Genomic DNA, 26,923 nt, shown 5'->3' with positions numbered 1-26,923 from the left:
TCCCCTGCCCTGGAGGTAACAGCAGGGAGAGCACGCCTGTGATCCTGAAACACTTTGGATGGGTGACGCCCAGTAGGAAGTTCTGAGGGCATGACTTCTGAGGTTCCTGTTGCCTTCATACACCACCTGGTCCAGCCTTACCTTCAGATTACCAGGATTCCCCCAGGCCTGGGTGCACAGTGGGTAGCCTTCCTCGGGAGGGCTCTACTCTGCTGCATGTCCCCTGTGTCCCCTCCCCCAGTCCATCCTTTCAGACCTTGGGTGGAGGAGGCAAGGCCGTTCCCTGTAAATACCAGTCCCCTTACATGTGCATTTTTCCTCTATGATTTTTCCTGTTTTGATGAAACACTGCTCTTGGCTGTTCAGGTTCCCAAGAGGGGACCAAGGCCCCTGCCCGGCCAGCCGGTCATTCAGGAACTTTGCTCCCAGGCCCAGCCCCACACCCAGGCCGCATTCCGCAGGGGCCATGGCCCAGTGCTCTGTGTGAATGGGGCCTGTTCGTCCCCCACCCCCCAATTCCCATGGTTCCCACGGCCACCTCCTTATCACTTTTTCCAGCTGACTGCAAAAGGCTGCCTTCTGGCCCCAAATTACCACCCCCACCCCATGCCCTTTCTGTTTACTGTTTTCTCCTAGACCGAAGGGTGTGAGAGTTTACTACAGTTCACAGTCCCGCCTGCCTCCGAGCCCACTGTGTGGGGACCTGACTTACAGGCTGCCGTCGGGGAAGGCCATGGGTGGTGCCTGTTAACGCTGGTAGCTCATTAATTCATGCCACAGATACACTGAGCGCCTACTGTGTGTTACAGGCATTGCTGTAAGCACTGAGCATGAAAGGGGTGGAAGTTACCAAGTATCATTGAGGTAGTAGCACCACCCCCTCACCAGGTGAGAGAGGTGTCACTGCTGTCATTCACTCCACTTTGCAGGCTAGAATTAAGCCTCAGAGAGCTGACACAGGTGGCTCAGAGCTACGGCCCACCTCTGTGGGAATTCCTCAGAGAACTTCCCTTCGGGTGCCTGGGTGACTCAGTCAAGTGTCTGCCTTCAGCTCAGGTCATGCATGATCCCAGGGTCCTGGGATCGAGTCCTGCATCAGGCTCCCTGCTCAGCAGGGAGTCTGCTTCTCCCTCTACCCCTCTCCTCGTGCTGTCTCTCTCAAATAAATAAAATCTTTAAAAACAAAACTCCCTTTTTGGGGGGTTCCTGGAGCCTTATGCAGTGCTCACACCTCCCTCAGCTGAACTAGTGGGTCCTAGTTTCCACTCTTGCTGTCTGCCCTGGTCAGGTGACCCTGTGCAGGGAACAGCCTGCCCATCTGTGCATGGTGCCCTTGCCAAGGCCACAGCACAGCCAGTAGGTGGTAACTCCAGGATTTGGAAGCCAGGTTTCTCTACCACCAGATTCCAAAGTCTGTTCTTTGGGGTTCTTGATTTTATGTTGGCTGGTTTATCTCCCCCTGTGCTTTTTTTTCCTCCTGTGCCTTCAGGGCTTGCCTTAATCACACAACTCTACCAGAGGCACTTTTGTTAAGAATATTTGGCCTGAGTAATTATGAGTTTTTAATTTTACCTTTGACATATACTTACCCATCCCATACTCATACATGTTTGTTCATTATTTATTCATTCTTTCATCAAACAGCATTTATTCAGTGCCAGGCCCCATGCCAGGGAGAGGAGGGACAGATGAGCCTGTGAGCTCACAGGTATATAAAGCTCCTCCCATGGGGGGAGCAGAGGAGGGCGGGATTTGATGGGGGAGCTTGATAATGGTAATAGGTAACATTGAAGTAGCATTCGAAGGGCACCACATCACTCTGTCTTCTCATACCTATGAACTCATTTCATCTCCACGGCCACCCTTGTGAGGTTATCAGGAGCTAACTTGCCCAGGGTCACCTGGCTAGTGGCAGAGCCAGGATTGGAACCCAGGCACCTGGGCTCCCAAGTCTGTGCCCTTAACCAGGGCACCATACCTTGTGAATGTGAGCTTGCTAGATAAATGGAAACAGTGCCTGCAGATCTCAGTACCGTGAAGGATTGCTCTGAGGTGTGTGTGTCGCAGAATCGAGGCCGTGGGCACCGCAGTGGGAGCAGGCCTTGGGCTGGTGCCAAGCATGGGTCCTAGGCTCGGGTCTTTCTGGAGCAGGAGATGCAGAGTGATCTCGTGTAAGGAAGAAGTCCAGAGCATTAGCCACACCCGTGTTTCTTTGTGAGCATGAAAACATGTTCCAAAGCCAGACCCTGAGTTCCACGGTGTTTGGAGCTGTGCCCAAGGGCCTGGGCCAGGGCTGTGTGGAGGAGGAAGGGCCTGGCTGGCGCAGATGTAGACTGGGCCAGCCTTGGCTGGAGCCTGGCTCTGTTGTTGACCACTGGGGTCACTCTGGGTGAAACCTCATCCGCCTTCTTGGGCACTCAGTACTGTGCTTCAGATCCACCGTGGATAACAGTCCAGAGTCCTTTCCCCAGGCTGCAGGGCCCTGTGTGATCCATTCTCCCCCCTCCTCACTGACCTCACCCTAGGCCACCTTACCCTCCCTGTGCTTTTAGCCCTGGTGGCCATGGTAGCCCCTTAACCAGGTTGACTTCACCTTCCACCTCAGAGCCTTTGCTTGGAATGCCCTTCGCAGGCTGTCAGCATGGCCTCTCCTTCCTTCCCCTTCAGGTCTCTGCTCAGAGGGGCCTGCCCTAAACACCCAGCTGAAAGTGTTCCCTGTCACCTTCTGTTGGATCATTGCGTGTACTTCTTCATTGTTCTTGGCATGCTTCAGGAAAATCACATCTCCTTTTTGCTGATCAAAACATTTATCTGTCCCTTCCATGAGAATGGGAGTTCCTTAATTCACAGGTCTTGCCTATCTCGTTTACCCACCCCTCATTTCCCCAACACCAGTAGTAGTGGCTGGCACTGCAAACACTAAATATCTGTAGGCTAAATGAAGTAGCCTCAGCCTACTGATCTGTTAAATGGGAAGCATCTTGCTGACATACTAAAGTTAGTGTAAAGATGAGAAAGTATTTAGGTTACAGTGCCACATAGTACTTTCTTAGGGCTGGTAAACAGAGCATGTGTGAGCCCCAGATATGAATTACCAGCCTTGTTTGAACTCAGTGTACACTGCAGAGCTCTGTGGGCACTGCTGGGCTAGCCTGGTGCTCACCAACTCTTAAAACCAAGATGATGGGTAAGGCAGGAGGAGGCACGGAAGAAAGAAGAAAAGAGAAAGAAACAGGAAAGGTCTTAGGGTGCAGTGGACTGTTTATCCATAGAAATGTAGGAAGAGGGGATGCCTGGGTGGCTCAGCAGTTGAGCGTCTGCCTTCAGCTCAGGGCGTGATCCCAGAGTGCCGAGATTGAGTCCCACATCAGGGCTCCCTGCATGGAGCCTACTTCTCCCTCAGTCTATGTCTGTGCCTCTCTTTGTGTGTGTGTTGTGTGAATAAATAAATAAAATCTTTTTTTTTTTTTTAAAGGAAATGTAGGAAGAGATTGTTTATCTCAATGCCAGCTTGGCCACTAGCAAGTTTGTAAATTTCTACTGAGGACTTTTATTTTTAAAACCAAAAAAGGACTGCCCAGGTGGCTCAGTGATTGGGTGCCTGCCTTTGACCCAAGGGCGTGATCCTGGAGTCCTGGGATTAAGTCCCACATTGGGCTTCCTGCATGGAGCCTGCTTCTCCCTCTGCCTGTGTCTCTGCTTCCCTTTCTCCTCTCTCTCTCTCTCTCTCTCTGTATGTGTGTGTCTCTCTCATGAATAAATAAATAAAAATCTTAAAAAAAAAACAACAACAACAAAAAAATAAAAGGACACCTGGGTGGCTCAGTGGTTGAGCATCCGCCTTCCGCTCAGGTCATGATCCCAGGGTCCTGGGATCGAGTCCTGCATTGGGTTCCCCATAGGGAACCTGTGTCTCCCTCTGCCTGTGTCTCTGCTTCTCTCTCTATGTCTCTCATGAATAAATAAAATCTTAAAAAAAAAAGGCATAGGTATTAATGAATTAGTGAATGCAGAAAGAATGACAGAATTTGAAAATCATCATTAGAACACCATGGTGATATGGGGTGCCTGGGTGGCTCAGTTGGTTACGACCCTTGATTTCACCTCAGGTCATAATCTCACAGTTGTGGGATCGAGTTCTACATCCGGCTCCATATTCAGTGTAGAGTCTGCTTGAGATTCTCTTTTTCCCTCTCCCCCTCCTTCTGCTCATACTTTTTCTCTCTCAAAATAAAATCTTAAAAAAAAAAAAGAACAGCATGGTAATAATTGGTACAGTTAAAATCTGAGTGCTAATATTAGTGGGTAAAAGTTTAAGCAGAAACAAGATATTTGGATAGGCTCAGAGTATCTCCCCCAATTATTTAGTAATCACAAAGGGGAACGTAATTACTTACAGCAGCAAAGCCTAGCAGATCCAGCTTAGCCAAGTGCTCAAGACTGACATCGCTGGTAGTGAGACATTGGACATCACGTGACCCCATGTCCACTGACAAGGGCACATCCCGATAGGAGTCTTCCCAGAGATGCACTGTCTGGCTAAAAGGCACCAGAAAATATCAGACAGACCTAGTTTGAGAGACGTTCTACAAAATAACTGACAAACACTCTTCAGAAGTGTCCCAAGTCATGGCAGATGAGGGAGGACTTGCACTTGTCACAGATTGTAGGAGGCAAGAGAGGACCCAGCAGCTAAATGCAGCATGGGGCCCCTGGATTGGATCCAAGACCAGAAAAATGGATGAAATCCTAATTGTTTGTGATCTACTTGATAGTATTGTTCCAAAGTTCATTTCCTCTTCTGAGAATTCTTCTGCGGTTTTCTAGGGTTCCGTGAGGTGTTACCATTGGGGGAAGCTGGGTGAAGGGTGGAGGCAGGCACTTCCTGTACTCTGTACTCCTGCAGGATGGCATGAGCTGAAGGTAGAGAAAAAGGTAGAGCTGTGGTAGAAAACTATGGTAGAGAAAAATGTAAGCAGAAGCTTCACTGTGACATCCAGACCACGCAGGGGAGTATGTATCTGGAGAAAGGTTCGTCGATGGTGACGGGAGTTCGAAAGCATCAAGATAGTAGACACCCTGCAATTGTAAAATCCTGTTTCCATGAAGAATTCTCCACAGCTGCTTGGCTGGTGGCCTTGACTCTGCCCTTCCTAAAATGGGTCTATTTCTCCCCTCCTGAGTGCTGTCCCCTCTTAGCAGGGAGCATGTCCTTTTATGACACTCATTGATGTCAGGCTGTGCAGAGCTGAGGTAAGGACTCCCTGGCCTCAGATTCGGGGAGTCGTTAGCAGTGTTTGCCAAATTTCAGCCACCCCTGGGCCACTTTTACGCTTCTTGCCTTATCTACCTTTGCCTTTACTATTATAAACTTTATATTATATTTAAATGGACCCACTGTAAAAAAAAAAAAAAAAAACTCAATAGAGAGTTTTTTTAAAAAAAAAAAAACGTGTTACCTCATCCCTGTGAAATGGAAAACCAGTGTCACCCACCATGCATCCAAGGTATCCATAAAATTCAAAGCAGTGTCAAGAAAGTTTCTGCATTAGGGCTATTGCTGGTAGAAGGTTCCAAGGCCTGCTCTTTTCCTTATTAAAGAGTGAGATTATTAGGTGTTAAAAGACCTAGCTAAATGAGACTTCTAAACTCATCTGAGAGTCTTGAAAGAGAAGTGGAACAGGAGGAAGAACCCTGTTGCCAGGGGGTTCGTGCTGTTTGCTGCCCAGTCTGGATTCCCCCTAGAACTGTCTGATTCAAGACCACCGTGAAGCTGCCCTAGAGCTGCTTCCTCTGGGCAGCTCTCCATGATCTCTCAACTTCCGGGCATTTGGAGCCTTAAAAAAAGAAGTGTGACTTCCTGGAGGCATTGGAGTTATTCTCATCATGCACTATTGTTCCTGCACAATCCTAAGAACTGGGCTTTGCCACATTGAGCTGGTACCTGCTATGTCACAGGGCTGCGTAGGGTTCAGTGGGAGTTTAAAAGCTTTTGATGTTTACCCTCTGTAAGAAATACATTTTGTATTGCAACCCAACGTATAATGTGTAAAAACTCCATAGAACAATGCTTCCTTTTATTATAGGCAGTGCAAACAGGTATTTTCTGTTCTGTTGTAATCTAATTTTTTTAATGTTGGCTACAATCCACTAAATTGATTTTTCAACCCACTAATCAGTCATAACATAACAGTTGGTAAAACATTGCTCTAGAGGATTAAAGCATGAACCATTCTAACATCCCATTTTTGATGGGTCACCTGATATGTGCCAGTGGTGAACACTTTTGTCTTTAATCTTGACCACATTTTATATATCAGGTCCCCAGATCTCAGAGAGGGCATCACCTAGCCTGGGTCACACGGCAAGTAAGGGCAGAACCAGGATTCCTTGGTCAGCCTGACATACGTGTACGTCCTGAGGACCATGGAACACTTCCTATGTATCTGCCCTTATGCCTAGCTCAAGATTGTTCCCAGAGGGGATGTCAATAGATATACGATTGAGGGAATCACATGTCAAGTTGGTAGGGAAAGACATTCAAAAACAGTCTCTTTACTAGTATCCTGAGCCAGTGCAAAGGGTGTCCAAACCTGGCCAATGATTAGAGGTTTTTTTTTCTTTTTAAAATTTTAATTAATTTTTAAGTTGAGGTATTAGCATAGCTCACTGTAAAATGCTCTTATCTTAAGCATACAGCTTGATGGCTCTCTGCATACATACACCCACAGGGCCAGGCCTAGATCAGGACACCGAGTCTTCCCAGTACCTCAGAAGGCTGCCTGGTGCCCCTTCCCAGCCTGTACCCCCACCGAGAGGGAGCCTGTCTCCTGACTTCCCTCATCACTGGTTAGTTTTGCCTCTCTGTCATGGCATGTAGATGGAATTACATGTGATGTGCGGGAATCTTCTTTCAGTGTGACATCTGTGGGACTTACCTGTGTTGCATGTGTCCACAATTCATTCTTTTGTTTTGTAGTATCTGATACTTTTTGGTACTTTTGTTAAAATTTTTCCGTAGAATACTTTAGACAAATAGCATAGAGATTAATCCACTGCTTCACCCACTCTAAGAAACTAACTTAGGCCCCATATTCCTTTTCTCCTGCTTTCACATTTCCATCTTTGATGCATCCCCAATATAAATGCTCTCCTGAGTGTGCTATTGATCCTTCCCGAGTATGTCAGGAGATATTTATGGCCTGTGTGATAAATTCTTAATGGATCCCTCATTTGTGTGTATGTGTGTTTGTGTGTGTGTGCTTTTTTTTTACATATACTGATCCCAAACTAAATTTTTTTTAACATTCCTAGTCTTTTTGGAACTGAAAATCTCAGCTCTGTGCTACTGAGGTGCAGAAAGTTGGAGCAGAGTCCAGAAGGGAAGGCCAGCTGGGGAGAAGCAGGAAGAAAGCAGAGGCGTGAGAGGTCTGGGGAGTGGGAGGTGGATGTGCAGGGAAGACACTCCCACCTGTATGAAGCAGCTGTCACCCGGAGGTCCCTGAGGCACCCATGTCTGTCTCATCTTGGACCTATGAGAGGTTCGCGTGCCCCTGTTTCTGACCTGGTTTTCTGGGCCTACTGGTGCCACCCCTGCCAAGGCAGTTTCAGAGGGACTTGTTTTCTTGATTTTTAGGTCCAGGCAGGCAGGGACTGCCTTTGTTTAGGTCACTTTGTATCGTAGGGACCTAGCCTAGCATCTAGAACAGAATTGATGTTAGTGACACCGTGGAATAGATGCTGAATGAATGAGTGGGCAACAAGGCATATGCAGAGTGATGGAAAACCATCTATAGGGAGGCCTTTGAGTGGAGTCTCTGTCAACTCCAGGCTTAGCGCCCAGCCTTGGAAAGTCAGAGGTTTGAGTCCCAGCTCCCAGGTTCCCTAGAAGTGCCACCTTAGGCGGCCTTAACCTTCCCCATCTGAAAGTGGGGATCCTGACCGTCCTTCCCTCCTGGGGTCACTGGCACCGCATGGCAGATTGTGACACATCACCATGCATTCTGGGTACAAGTGGGGCAGGGGGGCCCCCAGGTGGGCAGGTCCTGTTTGGGCGAAAGGCCCAGATGGTTTCGTGGGAGAATGCCAGAGTTCTTGTTTAGGTCCAGCCATTCTGTGGAACTTGCTGGTGGGCACATTTGAGCTGTTTGCTTGGTGCTGTCCCATCACTTTTCTCTGTGTCCCTGGTTCCACCCCTTAGAGGCCACAGGAACACTGCCAACTGACCTCAGCTTCTTCTCTGTGTTTCAGCCCTCTGCTGTCCTCTGACTCTCAGGACTGGCCAGCTGCAGAGGTGTTACTGCCCCGTTCCTGGCTGACATCCCCTGGGTTCTGGCGGGGCAAGATAGCGCTCATTTTTCCTCACACTCACTCTGCTTTTTTTTTTTTTTTTAATGTATTTATTCATGAGATACACACACACACACACACACACACACACACACACACACACCGGGGGGTGGGGGAGATTGGCAGACACACAGAGTCAGGCAGAGGGAGAAGCAAGCTCCATGTAAGGAGCCTGGTGTGGGACTTGATCCTGGATCCCGAGATCATGCCCTGAGCCGAAGGCAGACTCTCAAATGAGCCACCCAGGCGTCCCTCACTAGGCTTTGTAAACACCTTTTCTGGCCCTGCTACTAACCAGCAGGTCTTTATCCCCATCCTCAGATACACCCACTGTTTACCTTCCTTGCATTGTACACTCAGCTTGGCTGTTCGAAGGAAATGCTGAGAACCTCTCCATCACAGCTAGGAACTACCCTTTTGTGGGTGCCTCTGTGGTGCCAAAGGCTCTTTCTGCATTCCACTTATTGATCTCTTAGCATTGGGGGTGGGGTGGGGTGTAATCCCGACCCCACGCCCACTTTACAGATGAGTAAACTGAGGCTCAGAGAAGTCTAGCTAGTTGCCTAAGCACAGTTAGGATTTGAACCCCGACCTATGCGAGTCCAAAGCCTGGGTTGTGTCTACTTCCTTTCATGCTACTCTGCAGAGAAGGCAGGAGTAAGCCCATGAATGCTAGTGACAGCCATGGTGCCAGTGATGATGACAGTTGCAGCTAACATCTGTCACATGCTTTCTCTGTGCTGCGAACTGTAATCAATGGCCTGTATGTGCTTCCACATGCAATCCTCACTCTCATGAGGTAGTTAGTATTTTTAACCCCACTTAACAAATGACAAACACTGGAAGTTCAGAGAAGAGTTTGTCCAAAGGCATTCAGCTAATACATGAGACAGTAGTACGCCTGCCTCTGCTGATCCACACCTTGAGGATTGGAAAACTAGGGACACCGTGACATCCAGACACAGAGATTACTCAGTGCTGGAAAGAGATGAGCTACCAAACCATGAAAAGGTACAGAGGAACCTTAAATGCATATTATTAAGTGAAAGAAGCCAATCTGAAAAGGCTACATACTGTCTAATTCAAACTCTATAACATTCTGGAAAAGGTAAAAATATTCAGGAGAGAGTAAAAAGATCATTGTCAAGGAGAGGGGTAGAAAACAAGATTTTCAGGGCAGTGAAATCACTCTGTATGAAACTATAAAAATGTCATTATACATTTGACCAAATCCATGACATGAGCGACACCGGGAATGACTCCAGATGTAGACTGTGGACTCTGGACAGTAACGATGTGTCAGTGCAGGTTCATCCAGCGTAACAAATGTCCCGCTCTGGTGGGGGATGCAGGTAAAGGGGGAGCCTGCATGTGTGGGGAGCAGGGGTTGTATGGGAAATCTCTACCTTCTGCTCAGTTTTGCTGTGAAATCTAAAGCTGCTCTAAATAACAGTCTATTTTTAAAAAGCAGACAGATACACAAGGCACTCGTTACTGCTTGGGCTGCCACCAGCCTGTCTGCCCCTCTGACCTGTGTTCTTCCCACATCCCCCAGCAATGATATAAAGTGGGGAGGCGTATGGCTCTGCAGGATGTGGGGGCTTCCCTGGCTGGATTATCTGTGGGCTAGTCTTTTCCAGCTGTTCCTGCTGTCAGGCGCAGTTTGACATCTGATCCAGGAGAATGCGCTGCATGGGGAGCACTGTGTGGTTGGTGACCAGGGGAGGCCAGAGGGATGTCAGGCATGCCAGTGGTCTCTGCTAGTGGATGGACTGATGCTCCCATTTGGGGAGAAGGAAGGAGAAGGTAAGGGGAGGTGATAACCACATTCTTTGGTCCCGTTCCCTGGGACAGCATGTGCTCAGAGGAGGCTGGCCTGCTGCTGCCAGGGCATTGCAAAATTCAGGCTTCGTTGAATCAATGGCCTTTGGAAAAGTACATTTTGCTCAGGAGCCAAATAAAACTGAAGACTGTGCCGCCAGCACACTGAGGTCGAGAGCCCTGACTCACACCGAGTGGGAGGGAGGAGAGCTGAAGGCAGGCTGTAGCCCTCTAGTGGGTGCCAGGCCCCTCAGCCATCTCGAAGCCCTAGACCAGCACAGTGTGTGTGCCCTGGGCAGCATCTCCCCAAATGGCTTTGTCAGGGCTCAGACCCCCTTGGTAGTTTAGAAAAGGTTCTGGGGATCCCTGGGTGGCGCAGCGGTTTGGTGCCTGCCTTTGGCCCAGGGCACGATCCTGGAGACCCGGGATCGAATCCCACATCAGGCTCCCAGTGCATGGAGCCTGCTTCTCCCTCTGCCTATGTCTCTGCCTCTCTCTCTCTCTGTGTGTGACTATCATAAATGAATAAAAAAAAAAAAAAAAAGAAAAGAAAAAAAAAGAAAAGGTTCTGTCCCTAAGAAACCATGGGTAAAATGAATCACTATGAAAATCTAATTTTCTGATTAACTTGCGTTGTCTGGTTAAAGATGATTTCTCTCTGTGATGAGTCTTTGGTAGGTAACAGTTCCAAAAGCCTAAAGATCTGGGGGCATCTGGGTGTTTTTGAGAAAGATCTCTGCTGGGATTCATAGATGTTCCCACATGTGACATTAAGGCAACTCATTGTAGCTTCCTGGACCTCAGTTTTCCTGCCTTTAAAATGGATCTGGACTAATTTAGCCCTGCCAGATACCCAGGAAGCATGTCACTAGCGTCCTCATTGCCTGCAGACATTGCTAATCCATCCCTGCCTTCACAGCTGGGCAGCCTGGAATTGATCCCAGAGACAAAGCTTCTTGGCCACATGGCCACTCTATGATCTTAGAATTGCCTTCTAGCTCTAGAACGTTTAGATCTCTTTGCCCTCTCCTGTCTTTATAGTTGTACTGCCTCTTCTTATACAAAAACTCAAAATTTAAGGCCATGCTTACAAATTTGATAGTCCCCAGGCCAGATCTGAGCCACAGAAGTATTTCCTTTGATTTGCATATTGTTTTACTTTTTTTTTTTTTAAGATTTTAATTATTTATTCATGAGAGACACAGAGAGAGATAGAGAGGCAGAGACATAGGCAGAGAGAGAAGCAGGCTCCATGCAGGGAGCCTGATGTGGAACTCAATCCTGAGACTCCAGGACCACACCCGGGGCCGAAGGCAGGCACTAAACCACTGAGCCATCCAGGGATCCCGCATATTGTTTTACTTTAAAAAACAAAACAAACCAACCAGAAAGCTCGTTGCCATCATTTTTAAATTGATGATTTCACAAAGGACCCAAGATTTCTGTTTTTTTCCTGATTTTTGGCCACCCTAGGACTCCTTGTTCCAGCTAAGAGCCAAGTTGGGGGCTTTCTGCTGCATTTATTTATTTATTTATTTATTTATTTATTTACTTACTTACTTACTTACTTACTTACTTATTTTAGTTCCAAGTTTTTATTTAAGTTCCTTAACCTACAGTGTTTACTTAACCTACAGTGTAATATTAGTTTCAGGTGTCTGCTCCCTTTAGCGGGTCTGTGGACCCGTTGATGTGCCGCAGGCCCCAGCCAGCCCACTTGTCTCATTTTTAGTACCTACCTAGTCTGAGTGGGCATTTTTCTACTTGGGAGTGTACTTCCATCAGAGACGCATAATGTTGGTTGTCTCTCGTTTGGTGATGTGAGCTGTATGTAGGTGATCAGTGCCTGGGCCCACTAAGTCATTTGGGAAACCTGATGTTTCCTGGAATCTTTTTCATAGAGGGAAAAGTTATTTTCGATCTATGAATAGTCTCTCCCTACTGGTTTTATATTTTTATGTTCCCATGTGGGCTTTCCTTAAAGCAAAGGCTTACTAGATAAGCTGTGGACTGTTGAGGAAAGCAGGGGTGAGGCAGATGTTGACCACGTGGGGTGGGGAGAAGGTCTCCTTCCCTCGCTCCCTCTCTCACTCACTCCCTGCCTCCCATAGGCCTCCTCCATGAAGTGTCATTGCTGGCGGGTGGTTAGGAAGCCAATGACTTTCTAAGGGGACATCTCAGGTGAGCTCTTTGCCTGCAAAAGACCTAGTCTTCTGTGGCCCAGGAGATGGGCCTCTTATTACTTAAAGATGATGTATCCTCCCTACCTAACATTGCAGTTCTGGGGACTAGGGAGCCCAAGATGTGTAAGGCCAGTTCCTGCCCTGTGGGAGTTCACAATTTCTAGAGGAAAACACAAGTGGTATTAATGAGACAGAGTGAGTTGTGCTGTTCATTCACGATTATGGTCCACACATGTTTAGTAATAACATACCATGTGCCATATAATGACAGAGTGAATCTCAGGGGCTGTGGGCAACCCAGAAGGTGGTGCCTCAGCCAGCCTGGGGCTAATTAGAGATGGATTCTCAGCTCAGATGTGTAAGTAATTCAATTTTAAAGAATTACTGAGTCCTCTAACCTCTTCTTCCACTCCAACTGTATCAGCCGCCTTACTCTTGCAGAAATCTGCCAAATATGCTTCCTGCCTCAGGGCCTTTGCACTTGCTATTGTTTCTGCCTGGATTATTCTTCCCTGGATATCCATGTGGCTGCTATCTCACTTCATCCAAATCTCCATTTGCATGTCACCTTGTCAGATGGGGCTTCCCTAATAGCCACCCCCCATCTAAAATAGCACCTATATTATATTTTATCTCCTAGCTTGGTTTATTTTTCTTGATAATATTTATAGGCATTGCCATATTAGTTTTTTTTTATTGTTAGTCTCTCCTAGTAGGATATAAGCTAGGTAAGGGCTAGGTAAAGCCAGGGAGTTTTGGGTCTGACCACTGTTGCATTCCTAGCACCTAGAACAGTGTTTGGTACATAGTAGGTACTCAATCATGACAGAAAGAATGAACTGGTAGAGGAGGAGAGAGAAGGGGTGTTGCAAACAGAGGGCACAGTGCATGTACATGAATGGAACTGAGACAGAATGGGCCTTCCTGCAACGAAGAGTGCTGGTGGGGTCATGAGGTGGGTGGGAGGGAGGGAGGGCTGGTAAAACACAGACAGGGACTGGCCAGCTCAAGACAGCTCTCCTAAAGACCTCACCTGTCAATATTTTTTCATTTATAACCTGTTTAAATGGAACAGCTGAAGAGTACTGAGATGTGCCCAAATGACAATGATCACCAAGGAGCGCACTTTGATCCCTTTCCTTATGCATTTTTCCATGAGATAGTCTGAAAAATGTCACCTTTTAATTTGTGAGCCAGACCTCACTTTCTAAAGCACACCACTGCTCCCCAGCCTGACACAGTAATTTCGCCTTCAGACCCATGAGGGTGCAAGTCCCAGTCTTGTCACATGCTAATTTAGTGATGTTGGGCTTCTTGAGCCATGAACCTCCACAGGACCTGTTGCTCTACCAGAAACACCCTTCTACCCTTCCTCTCAGCCTCCTTTCTGCTTGTCTTTCTGGGCAGGGGGTCTCTCAGCCGGAGCTTCACTCACTACACAATCTTTTCTGAGCTTTAGTTTCTTTTTCTGTAAAAAAAAAAAAAAAAAAAAGGCTGAATCTTGTTTTTGTATCTTGGGTGGTTTGGGGGATTCAGGGAGCTGTCATGAGTGAAGAGGCTGGCTTAATAAATACTCTTTCCCCTTCCCATGACATCAGATCCGCCTCCAGGTTTTTCTTTATTATACTTTTTTGACCTGAAAACCTCTTAAAATCTTGATCCCATCTAAGGGCTTTTATCCCCAGACCTCTCCAGAACTCAGCCCTCACTTCTTAAGGTAGCTGAGAATGTTGTCCAAAAGGTGGTCTCATAGCACAGAGTAAAATTGAATCAAACGGGCAGGTGCAGATGGAGGTCAGGTGACATTTAGGCTCTCCCCAAAGGGGGCACCTTCCACAAATCTCTTTCTCCCAAATACTCTGCCCCAAAACTTAAAAACACTGGCCCCAGTGGATTCTTCCTTTTAAATCTCTGTTGAGGGCCGTACCCTGGCTGGGAGCTGCAGGGATGAGAACCCAGTCCCCGGAATAGCTCCTGCCGCTCAGCATTTAAATGCCATCTGTATTTTTATCCGATGATGGGTCATTTCTGAAAAACCCCCACTCATGTTCTGCCCCTCTAAGAATACATTTCCATTTATAGCTTCCACGCTTGGGATGATGTTGTGTCCTGGTGTGGGGCTGGCAGCTTCATCCTGTTTCCAGTGATTTGGAAACACTTCGAGGAGCCCTTGTCCCCTGGCCTACGCTCCCTGTGGCCTTGACAGTGGGAAGCCTGACTCCTGGCCAAGCCCTGGCTGCCTGACGTCCTGAGGCTCGGACACCAGGCCTTTCCTCTTTCTGTGAGAGCATGAGCTCATCGGTTGCAGTGTCGGGAGGCAGATGGGGGAGATGGGACCCCTGTCCGGTTGAGCTCTGCCTGGGTCTCAGGGTGGCACCACAGTGCAGTTCCAAAGCTCCGAGGGACCCTTCCTCCTTTACTCGCTCACCAGGAGCCCACAGGCTGCAGTGAGCACCAGGCTCCACATAGGCACCGGATGGCAGGGCTGAGTGTGGACAGCCAAGGTCCCCAGGGCCTAGTGCAGGGCTTCAGGGAGGCCAGGGAGAGTCAGGGTAAGGGTCAGCAGTGTGAGTGAGGCTGACCAGGGTTCTAGCCTAACTGCCTCTCACTGGTTGTGTGAACTGTGGCAAGTAGCTCAGCCTCTCTGGGCTTCGGTTTACACATTTGTCAATGGCATCTCATGGGTGGTAGGGAGGATTCAATGGGATAGAATAGGTCAAGTGTATTAAGTGGCGCTCAGCCCATAGGGTCTAGGAAATGGCAGTCCCTTTCCTATCCCTCTGTTGAGCCCCTGGTAACTCAGGTGGGTACATGCTGAAAGTCTTAGGAAATAAATTTGAGGTTAGAAATAAACACACACTGATACCTTAGCAATTGTAGCATGCGCAAGCATCTCCTGCAGTGCACTTTTTCCCACAAGGTTGCCCCCCATCCCACCCCTATCCTGGTTTCGCCCACTCCACAGTGGGGCCCTGGAATCTGCAAATTTAATCAGCTGCCTGGCAGATTCTGAGGCAGTGGTGCAAGGACCACACTCAGAGAAAAGCTGCCTCCTTCATCTATTCCAAAAGCATTTCTATGGACCTACTGTGTGTTTGGCAGTTTTCTAGACTCTAGGAATATAGTGGGACTCAAAGGCAGACATGGTTCCTGCTCTCCTGTAACTTCTATTCTAACTGGCAGAATTGGGCAATGAACAAAGGCAGATAACACACCATAAAATCAGGCAATGATCTTAAGAGCTATGAAGGAAAAGACAGTGGAGCAAGAAGATGGAGAGAGGTATTCTAGTTGGTGGCCAGGACAGGCCTCTCTAAGGAGGTGACATTTGAATATAGACATAAATGAGATTAGGCATCAAGCATGCAGATACCCGAGGGAAGAACATTCCAGATTCAGAGAATGGCAAGGGCAAAGGGCCTGAGGTGGGAGCAAGCTTGCTTCACTTTTCAAAGGACAGATTGCATTAGGATCTAGACCTATTAGACTGATTCCCCCTCCCTGCCGGGTGTGAGCTTTGTTCTCCAACTAGACCAGATCCAGGCAATAGGCAAAGGGCATTGTCCAGCCCAGTGATACCTCTCCCTTTTTTCCTGATAGACCATCTAAAACATTCTTTAAGAATATCTTGGTCATCTTACTGATTAGCCAGTTTTACTATGCTGTTCATCAGTGTGGCCCCTGCAGCCAGCACGGCACAGCACACCTCACCACTTCTCAGACATTTAAAAACCCCAAGAGAACACAGACAGTGACTTGAAAAGAGTCGGGGGCCTTACCTCTTAACACAAATCCTGCAGTCCTTTCTGTTTCACTGTAACTATCTGAAGCTGCACAAGTTTGGATTCCACAATCCCCCAGGTTTCTTCTGGGACCTTAAGAACAGGTTTTGTGTGAGAAGCTGTTGAATTTTGTTCTGGACATATCAAGTGTGTGGGGCAAGCAGGATGCCCCTGGAAATGAGGAAGCTCTTTGGGCATTACCATGTGAGCTCTGTGAGGACAGGAGCCACATCTATCTTGTTGACTTTCTCCTGTCTCTCTGGAACTTGGCACAGTAAATTAAGGCATTGATGAGTTGGCTGTGGGAGCTAGAAGAGAAGAGGCCTGAACACAGACCCCTGAGGGCTCTCCCAGATGTCAGGGATAGTGGAAGGAAAAGGTGCAGATGGAGAGGATGCCAGAGAGTGGGAATGCCATGGAACTTTAGGCAGCCAAGACAGATCCAGGAAGGAAGGGACAGTTATCAGGTTCAGTGCAGAGGCCTGCTGAGGAGAGCCAATGGCATCTGGCCCTTAGTGACTCTCAAATGATCTTAGCTAGAGCAGGAAGAGAGACTGGAGGGGAGGCTGATATCAGAGGCCAGACTGCTGTGGGATGACGATTAAATGGAAGGTGAAATGTGAGGTTGATCTAGGCCAGTTATTAAGGAGTATGCTGTGTACTTCCAATTGCATTGCATTAAAAGGTACCAAATAACTGGTTGTCTTCTCTTTACGATACTAAGGTTGATCATTGGGTTCAGGTGACTGTAGCTAGGTCCATTTATTAAGTTTCTGATCATTGCTAAATTCTAATGTTTTATCAAAAGATACACCATGATGTGTATTAGATGATTTTTCTAATTCTATTAGCCTTTCTATATTATTGTTTGAAATATTCTATAAAATAGAACATTGCCTTCATCAACTACTTGGTTACCTATAAATGCATTTGTACACAAAAAAGTGAGAGTAAGTGCTTTCCCTTTATTTGCTAGTTTTCAGAATAATAAATTGGTGGCCTAGTATCTCCAAAGGTGTCCAAAGAGGCTGTTTTTGTTTGCTGAAATGTCATTATGAACTTACAGATTGCTTTATGTGTTTGATGTGTTTTAGCCATGGTCCTCATTAAATTTTTTTTAACAGTTTTACTTAGGTATTAATTGACATACACTAAACTTTGCGTAGCTAAAGCGTAGAGTTTGAGGAATTTAACATGTATACACCCATGAAACCATCATCACTATCAATAGAGTGAATGTCTCCATCAACCCTTAAGGCTTCCATGCATTCCTCTCTTCCTTTCTCCCCAGGCAGCTGACAATCTGCTATCACCCTAGACTAGTTTATACTTGTCTAAAGTTTTCTGTCTTCAAAAAGAAGCAATAGAAGGTATAACCAAAAGCTAGGGCAGCCCCGGTGGCACAGCGGTTTAGCGCCGCCTGCAGCCCGAGGCGTGGTCCTGGAGACCCGGGATCGAGTCCCACGTCGGGCTCCCTGCATGGAGCCTGCTTCTCCCTCTGCCTGTGTCTCTGCCTCTCTCTCTAGCTGTATCTCTATGAATAAATAAATAAAATCTTAAAAATAAATAAAATAAACCTTTAAAAAAAAGCTAACGCAAATGGTTACTTTTATTTTTAGGAGATGCATAAAAAATTTAAATATTTAGGGATAAATTTGACAAAAGAAGTTCAAGACCAATATATTGAAAATCATAAAGCACTGCTGAGAATTTTATATAGATGGACTCATACCATATGCACCCTAGTTTGTCTTTCATTCAGCATAATTATTTTGAGAATCATCCAGGTTGTTACTCATGTCAATACTTTGTTGCTTTTTATTGCTGAGTGATTGTATGGTTATGCTGTAATTTGTCTATCTGTGTGCCCATTGATGGGTGACTGTGGCTGTTACAAAATCTTTGGCTATTACCTCACAGATTTGAAGATGTAAGCAAGGGTGTAAATTTGTTTTTAACACTACCCTCTCCACAAACATATTAATAAATTTAATAGAAGCCAGTGTCCTGCAGTTTGCTTTTTTCTGTTACTGTATAGAGACCTTCCTCATTCCCCTTTATAGCTATATCATCCTCTACTTCATGGATGGTCTGTAGTTTATTAACTGGTCCCCTTGGATGGACATTTAGATGGCACCCAGTTGTTTGCTATTATAGCCGGTGCTGTGACGAATAGCCCGCACATACGTCATTTTGTATTTTCATCTGGAATTTGCCAAATGCCATTAATGGGCCAAACCCTGCATGATCCACAGGAGGTTGAAGAACAGATCTGACTCATCTCAGTCTAGTAGGGATGGAGGACCCTGTAATCATCTTGGGGTGCTGGGCCAGGAGTGTATATGCCCACATTGCCTGGGGAGGTCGGGGAGGCTGCTTCAGGAGGGGCTTTCTGGAAGCTCTTCTTCCTCTTTGGCCAGACTTGGCTTCTGTGGGAAGGAGGAGAGGGGTAAAGACCAGGACTCTGTGGTCAGAAAAGGCATTCTGGGATGGGGAAGGTCACTGTGGAGGCAACTGAAGCTGAGAGAACACCCTATAGATAGAGATTTAGGGAGCGAGCCACAGGGATGGGATAGAGAGGGAAAATCATGCATGTGGTAGTGCTGCGTGCACGGAGAGTCATCACCCAGACCTCCACTCCTCCAGCTCCCCGTCTGTCTCCCTGTTTCAGGTAGGTATGTGGCACACTGGTTAGAACATATGTCCTGAAGCTAGACTGCAGGTGTTTGAGTCCTGGTCCTGCATCTTGGGGCAAGTGAAATAGGAGGAAGGTTGGGATCTACTGCACAGGTTGTAAACAAGATGTGCGCTATGTTCTGAGTGTATGGCTGGGTGCACAGGGGTCCCTCACAATGGGGACACCTGCAGTGTAGCTGTGCTGGTCATTATTCACCCTCTAAGCTCCTCTGTCTGGGCTGGAGAGGGAGACAGACTTTTTTTCCTTTCTTTTGGCAGAGGGAGGATTGGTGTTGGCTCATATTAGTGGTTCGAACATCAAGGACAGGATTCGGGGAGCTGTGAAAGTGATTCCAGGGCTCCATAGAACCGGTGCTTGTAGGATTCTCGCTCTGCCCATGCTTGGCTCTGATGTGTTCTGATTTACCTCTGTGTGCCCTCCGGCATCCATGCACACGTGCGCACGTGCACACACACACGCCCAAATAGTTTTCAGTAAGGTGGAAGAAATGAGTAGGTGAACAAGCACACTTTTCACCTAACTCCCTGGTACTTGGCACTGAAGGATCTGACAGGCTGGTGGGCAGGGGTGCACAGGCCAAAGCACCAACTAAAAGCCTCACTGGCTATTTTTGGGACGAATGACCCACCACTTCCAATGACTTGTTCCTAAATGGCGTCTAATTTCATTAAGCCTTGGAAACAGTGACATCACAAGCGCCTGCCTGGTAGCCGCCCACATATGGCGAACCACAGAGTGATCTGAGATTCATCTGCAAGAGCAGGGGAGAAGTGAGGTCCCGAGCAGCAAAAGTTAAAATAGCAAAGCTGAGGCATTCTGCTATGAAAAGAAATTACAGAAGAAATCCATTAGTCAGAGATTTCCAGAGGCAATTTCCTTGCTTGGGAGCAGGAGAAGACTTATGCATGTTTATTTTGGGTGAGGTTATGCAGCCATTTCTCACTCAGTAGGCTGGATGTGGCATGAAAAATGAATTTCTGTTAAGGAAATCCTGTATTCTCATCGACTTCTAGTACTAACGTCGATGTATGTTTTATCTTAAGGTAAAGTGAGCTAGGGGCATAGATTCAGCACATTTGATTAAAATAGTGATACTTGTACTTACCTGACCATCACAGTAAGCCACAAGTCCAAGTAGACTTCTCTTCTCTGTGGATCCCTTTGTCCAGATCTCTCCAAGTGAGCTCTTCCTTCTCAGGCATAGAGCAGAAGAGAGAGGGAAAGACTGCTTAATCCAGATTCCTGGTCTCTGTGGGGCAATTGAGGCCATGACCATGACTTCACCCAGCGGAGCAGAAGCAACTGGCCACCTTTCAGACAGAACACGGACTCAGTGGGAAAATGAGCTTCCCACATGTGAAGTTTTGCTCTGCATACAACACAGTTTCTCAACTTAAGTTCTCTGAACATTTGGGGCCAGTAATCCTTTGTTGTGGGGGACTGTCCCATGCATTGTAGGATTGTCAGACGCATTAGCTTCGCTGGCCTTAACCTGCTAGATACCAGTAACATCCTCACTCCCCCGGGTGACAACCAAATGTCTCTGGGGGAAGGGGGCAGGGGTGCAAAATTGCCCCTGGTTGAGAACCACTAGCATATGACTTTTCAAGAGCATGAGAAATAACAAGGATTTCATAAGTTTTTTATTGGCTTGTTTTTGTTTTAACTATTCTGAGTTTAATTATACCTTGAACCGGACAAGTCACTCTTCTTCTTGAGGCTTTGATTTTCCCATCCATAAAATGAATGGGTTGGATATAGTGATCTCAGAGTTTCTTCTAGACCTGACAGTGGACAGTGTTGAAGGCAAGGCCTGTGCGGTCTCTGTGTATGCATCCTGTCCTAGCAGGTAATAAACCTCTTGCCCACCTAGCTCCAGTCACTGGCTCCCGTTCTCCTGGCACTTGGCATCCAGATAGTCAGCCTTCCTTAACTCTAGCTGATGGTTCTCTTACTTTGTCCCCCTTTTCAAAGGAAAATTTCTCAATTTCCAGTACAAGGAACCCCTGAGGACCCAGCTTCTCCACTATCCATTTCATCTTATTCTTGTTAAGACCAGCCAGTAGATCTTATCTTTGCAGATTGATTCATCGAAGTCAGTTCCCCAAGGGCCTGGATGGGACAGGGCTGGTCAGCAAGAGGGTCCAGGTCCTGCCTTTGAGACAATCAGTCTAGTGGGAGGGCAGGAAAAGAGCAGTTTTTTGTTTGACAACAATAAAGAATCCACCTTTTAGCTTTTTCTGTTTGAGGCTAACCAATTCCAGTTCTTTAACCTTTTTGCCTAAGATGTATTTTCCACTGAAGTGGTCTTGGTTTGTCCCCACATTGTTGGGAAAAGCAGCAAGAATGTAAATCAGGCCTGGATTCAGATGCCTGCTGTGGCACTTCATAGGTGTGTGAGCTTAGCCAAACCACCAGCCTTTCTAAGCGTCATCTATAAAATGGAATAAAAGCCCCTAACTTGAAGGCTGGCCAAGAGAATTGAGTGAGAACATGCCAGCCACAGGCACAGCATGGGCTGAGCACACACTAGATACATAGTAAGCATCCCTTCCCCCTCCTCTACTCCCTTTACCCTTTCCTCCATTCTCTTGACAGTGGGTGGCCACAGCTAATCGCATCACCACATCACCGCAATGAGGGATTGACTAATGTAAGCCAGAGAGGACGGCTCACTTCCCAGCCTGTCACATGCCTGGGTTCTCACCAGCCTTCCTGTGGCCCATTTTCTTAGTGACATTAACTGCTGACTCACTTGGCTTATGGTCAGCTCTGAACCCAGGGTCTTTTTCAGTTTACCCCATCACCGCTCCCCAGCTTAGATTTATGGCACAGAATGGGATAATTATTAGAGAACATTTTGTTTAGGTGGCCCTTCTCAAGGAGTCAAAAGCATTACTAGACTGGCAACTTCATGAAGGCAAGGCCCATGTCTACCTTGACTACTTCCATTTTCCAACATCTAGAATATGGCCAGGAAGTACTTAGTAAATATCTGTTAAATGAATTAATGTATTTGGAGCTGCTCCCTATCTTCCAGGAGATTCCTATCTGCTCTAGGGCAGCATCTGTAGAAGTAGCAAAACCTTAAGATTTTAACTTACTAAGTGAGCTCTATACTGATTCCCACAAGTACAGAGCAGTAGAAGGACCATGACCTATGACTCAGACTTCGGTTTGAATCCCAGCTCTACTAGTCATGGGCTTGGTGACCTTGAGCAAGTTGCTTATAGCTTAGCCTTAGTCTTCTCCATGGAAAACTGAGGTATCAGTGTCTGCCAGGGTTATCGTAAGAATTCAAGGTGAATATGTAAATGTAAAAGTGCCCAGCACAAGCTGGCCGTGATCTTGGTTTCACATCAGTGACTCTTTCCAGAACACCTCTTTCCTTTGGTCACCATTGCCTCCTGTAGTTTGGTCCAAGTCTACCCTCCTCTCTTAGACCTTTGCTCACTCAGCCTTCACCCCCCCCCCCACCCTTCCTGCTCCCAACAAAAACATACTCTTGACACCCAGCATAGTCAGCAAACATTTGTTAAGCCAGCACCTCAAAATCAGATGCCTACAGGGACCAGGTATGTGTGAAGAAAGCAGGCTGTGTGAGGTTTTTATGTGAAATCTCCCCCCTTAAACTGTTTTTCTTAAATTCCATTAAACTAAAAAACTTTTTTTAAAAAAGATTTTATTTATTTATTAATGACTGACACAGAGAGAGAGAGAAGTAGGCTCCATGCAGGGAGCCCAACGTGGGACTTAATCCGGGGGTCTCCAGGATCACACCCTGGTACGAAGGCGGCACCAAACCGCCGGGCCACCGGGGCTGCCCTAAAAAACTTTTTTACCTTTTTATCTTGCCATAATTTCTAGCTTACAAAAAAATTTACAAAATTAATGCAGAGTCTTCCCATATGCCCTTTACCAAAGCTTCCCCAAATGTTATTACCCCATCTTACGTAACCAAAATACCATTATCAAAACCAGGAAGAAAACAGTATACAGTAGTAGTAACTGATACCATGGATCCTATTTGAATCCTAGCCATTGTCCCACTGATGTCCTTTTTCTTGTCCAGGATTTAGTTGTCATGTCTCTTTAGTCTCCTCCAATTTTGGAAAGTTCTTTAGCCTTTACTTGCCTTCATGACCTTGATGCTTTTAACAAGTGCTGGCTAGTCATGAATCCTCATTTTGGGTTTGTGTGTTGCTTTCTCATGATTCATTTGAGGTTGCACATTCTTAGCAAGATCCTCACAGCGGTTTACAATGTGCCCTCCCCAGTCTGTCAGATCAGGAGGCACATGATATGTCTCCTTACCAGTGACACTCGCTTTGGTCACTTGGTTAAGATGATGTCAAGTTTCTCAACTGTAAAGCTACTCTTTTTCCCTTTGTAATTAATATGGATTTTGTGGGGAGGTACTTTGAAGGCATATAAATATCCTTTTCCTTATCAAACTTTTGATTTATTCATTTCTTTATATAGATTTGTGGCTTCCTGTTTTATCCAATGGGTTATTATCTATTCCTGTGATTATTGACTGTAACGTTCACCTTGCCCTTTCTTTGGCTTGTGTCCCCATCATTCTTTGAACACTTTCTTGCTTTCTGACATAAGATACTTCAAGCTCATCTTGTGTTTTCTTTGCCTAGCCCTGGAATCAGCCATTTCTCTGAGGGAAGAATATTTAGAAGCCAACATTTAAGAACCAGATGCAGTCTGCTATCTGGCTGTCACTGTTCCTGGGCCTTCTCTATGGAATGAGCTAGGAAATACATGTGAATATGATGTGTATTTCTGTATTTGTGTACGTTGAAAATCATGAATTCACAGTGAAACCTCCATTTCCACTCTAGGACCACAGAGTTTATTCTATGTACCTCCAGTTCCCAACAGTGAGACACCTGGCTCCCATCCTCACTGTATTTACATATTCACATTAGTGCATCTCCCCCATCCCCACCCCGGGATCACTGCCAATTCTCCCCTCTTCACCCTTACTGGGTTCTGACACTGCCCCTAGCCACCCCCACCCCACCTCCTCACCTTGAGTGGCCTCTGAAACTCCCAGTTTGGGAATGATGGCTTATATAGTTTATAAATTGTGAGGCCCTTCTTAACCCGGAGGGGGAAGCTGGATTGAAAGCCCCTCCCACCTCTCCAGGTCCTCCAGGCTGGTCCCAGCACTGCGTTTTCTCTCTCTCTCTCTCTGTCTCTCTCTCTCGGGTCATCTCTGCTCCAGCACGCCAAGTTCAGGTCCTCTTTCCTGACCTCTACTTTTGCTGTTCTCCCTTCCCGGACTACTCTCTGCCTCCACTCACTCTTCCTCTGTTCCTCTTGTTCTGTTCAGATATCACCTGCTGCCAGAAGCTTCGTGCATCACCCCAGGTGCCCTTCCATTTCCTTGTTTATTGATGAACTATAGGCACATGGGGCCAAGCGCCGAATTTTATACCTGTATTCCTGGTGCCTAAAAGAGGACTTAGTAGGTGCTTGTAAATGTTAGATGAATATTAATAATAGTAACTGCAAATATTCTTCTAATACTTCCTGGGAGCTGAACATAGTCCTAAGTGCTTTATATGTATGGAGCCACTTGGTCCTCACTGCTATGCTGCGAGGTAGTATCATTGCCCACACTTTACAGCCAGAGGAACTGAGGCACAGAGAGGTTATGTCAGTAATGTGCCCAAGGCTGCACAGTGTGGCATCACATTCGAGCCCACGTTGGCTAATTCTACAGTTCACACATGTTCTTACCTCTCCTGTGCCTAAAGGGGTCAGCATTCTCAGAAGCGGGGAGGTGAGTAGGTCTAGATAATTGAGTCATATGGACCCCTCCCTCTCGACCACACTCCCAGCCCCAGTTTCTAGTGCCCCTTCAGGGCCCAAGAACAGATAACTGGTAGCTGAGCAGGCATAAGGGAAAGTGTTACCTTTTAACTTGGCAACCCCAGGAATTATCTTCTCCCCTGAGGTGTTAGGAAACCCAGCACGTTTCACATGCAATTAGGGTGAACGCATGGTAGTCAAATATCAGATCTTACGCAAGATTCCAAGTCATTGCGTTGAGGTTAGCAGGGTGCTGACAGCTTTTCCTAGTCACTGAAGGGGAACCACATGCCAACTACTGGTCACACCTAAGGGCTGAAGCAGCCGGCCTCTTCACCATTCCAAGTCCTGCCTGAGAGCTGAGGAACACCGTGTGGACTTAGAGCTCTGTTGATAGAACTCCGCTTTGTGAGAACTGTCTGCTCAAGTTCAAGTGACAGGAAGGAAGCCAAGTGTGTGAGGCGCCTCCTCTGTGAATGCTTTGTAAATCCACCACAGACATTTATTTCCATTACTCCTCTCAGTGGCCTGGCAGGAGCAGCGAAACCTAAAGTCACATAGCAAGGAAGACAAGCTCAAGATTTGAACCCAAGGTGGTCTGATTCCAAGGCCTTAACTCTTTTTTTTTTTTTTTAAGATTTTATTTATTTATTCATGAGAGGCACAGACAAAGGCAGAAACATAGTCAGAGGGAGAAGCAGGCTCCCTGCGGGGAGCCCAAAGCAACACTCGATCCCAGAACCCTAGGATCACGACCTGAGCCAAAGGCAGACGCTCAACCACTGAGCCACCCAGTGCCCCTTAACTCTTAATTGAATAGCTGGCCAGCATTACACCATGTTTGTCTGCCTCCCAAACCCCAAATTCTTCTGCTGCCCCCAGGATCCTCGTTTGCTCTGATGGGACCCATATGAAAGAAAGGAATCTGCTCTGTATGTGGGGCGGAAAGTTGTGTTAGATGGGAGCCAGAGCTATAGTCATCACAAGCTAATTCTGAGACCAGGCAGGATTTTATGTTAATTTCATGCTTTGGAGTGAAGAAGAATCTTTGCCAGCAGGCTGCAGGAGCTGGGGCAGGGGGGAGTGGAAACAGAAGGGGGAGAGGGAGGCAGGAAAGGGAAGAGGGGGAGGAGAGGTGACGCTGGGCAGGAATGCAGTGCCGTCATGGAACTCAGGAAGGACTGTGCGTTTCCCTATTTCCTTCATCAGAGAAGCCCAAGACTTGGGTTCCGTTCATTCCACAAGTGCTTACTGAGTTCTGCTATGCGCCAGGACAAAACCTAACAAGGTCCCTGCCCTTGTGGAGGTTCCATTGTGATGGGAGGGGGGAGACCAACCTAGAAACATAACCAAATGAGGGTCATCTCAGGTAGTTCTAAGTGTTGTGAGGGAGTACTGCCAGGGGGTGGGGCAGAGTCCCATCAGGGGGGTGTCTGGCAGGCCTCTTGGAGGAGATGGCCTGAAAGAGTGGGAGAAGCTGGTTCTGGGAAGAACTGTGGCTCACTGACCAGGTGGCTGACACCATCTCCCCTGCTGCCTGAGACATGCCCCTTGCACCCACCTCACCCCTGTCCCCTTTTGCTCTCCGCAGGTTTGACATCTACAGGAAGGTGCCCAAGGACCTCACGCAGCCGACATATACCGGGGCCATTAGTGAGTAGCGTCCTTGCCATTGCTCCCCTCCTTCCCCCCCATTCCATACCTGGGCCTGCTCTCCCTATGCCCAGCTGCTGAGCCAGAGAGGAAAGGAGAGACGAAGAAGAGGAGAAAGGATGGGCATCTTGCCAGCCCTTCATAGTTCCTCATCTCATCTGTCCTCACCATAATGCTGTAAGGTATAGGCATCGTCTGTTTCTGGAAGGATACACCTGGAATCATCAGTAGTAACTGCCTCTGGGAGGAGATATGGGGGCTCAGGGATCATGGGGAGACTGACTTTTCCCTTTCATACCCTTTAGGCTACTGGAGTTTTTGACACAAGTGTGTTTTTACTCATTTAAAAAAAAAAAAAAAAAAAGAGTAATTGTACCAGATTTTGGTTTCTAAATGCCCGTCTTCAGTAAAAGGATCTAAGTGTCCTTGAAGAAATAGCTCATTCCAGGGCTGCGGCAGGCAGAGTACAGAATAAGCGTGGATCAGCTTGAGGCCAAAGAAAGCAAAGAAGCACCAAAGGAAAGAAAAGGCTGGAGGTACATTGACACAAAAGCAATAGGAAAGAGGTCCGAGACCAGCATGGGCAGTCTGAGTAACTTTCCTGTGGA

General features: G+C 47.0%; 1 protein-coding gene across 5 annotated transcripts in view; it reads left to right on the top strand.

Annotated features, from left to right (window-relative positions):
* ERGIC1 (endoplasmic reticulum-golgi intermediate compartment 1) overlaps positions 1 to 26,923 on the top strand; it is a 105,189-nt gene that overhangs the window by 23,412 nt on the left and 54,854 nt on the right. For 4 of the 5 annotated variants that reach the window (XM_035715144.2, XM_049109132.1, XM_049109131.1 and 1 more), the window contains one exon: positions 26,254 to 26,315. The exons of the other annotated variant lie outside the window; for it this stretch is intronic. In XM_035715144.2, the coding sequence (XP_035571037.1) occupies positions 26,254 to 26,315 (62 nt within the window). The remainder of the gene's footprint in view (positions 1 to 26,253; positions 26,316 to 26,923) is intronic. 5 annotated transcript variants of the gene reach the window in all.

The sequence above is a fragment of the Canis lupus genome, chromosome 4, assembly GCF_003254725.2.
Source record: "Canis lupus dingo isolate Sandy chromosome 4, ASM325472v2, whole genome shotgun sequence".
Classification (NCBI taxonomy): domain Eukaryota; kingdom Metazoa; phylum Chordata; class Mammalia; order Carnivora; family Canidae; genus Canis; species Canis lupus.
This window is presented reverse-complemented; position numbering and strand designations above follow the sequence as displayed.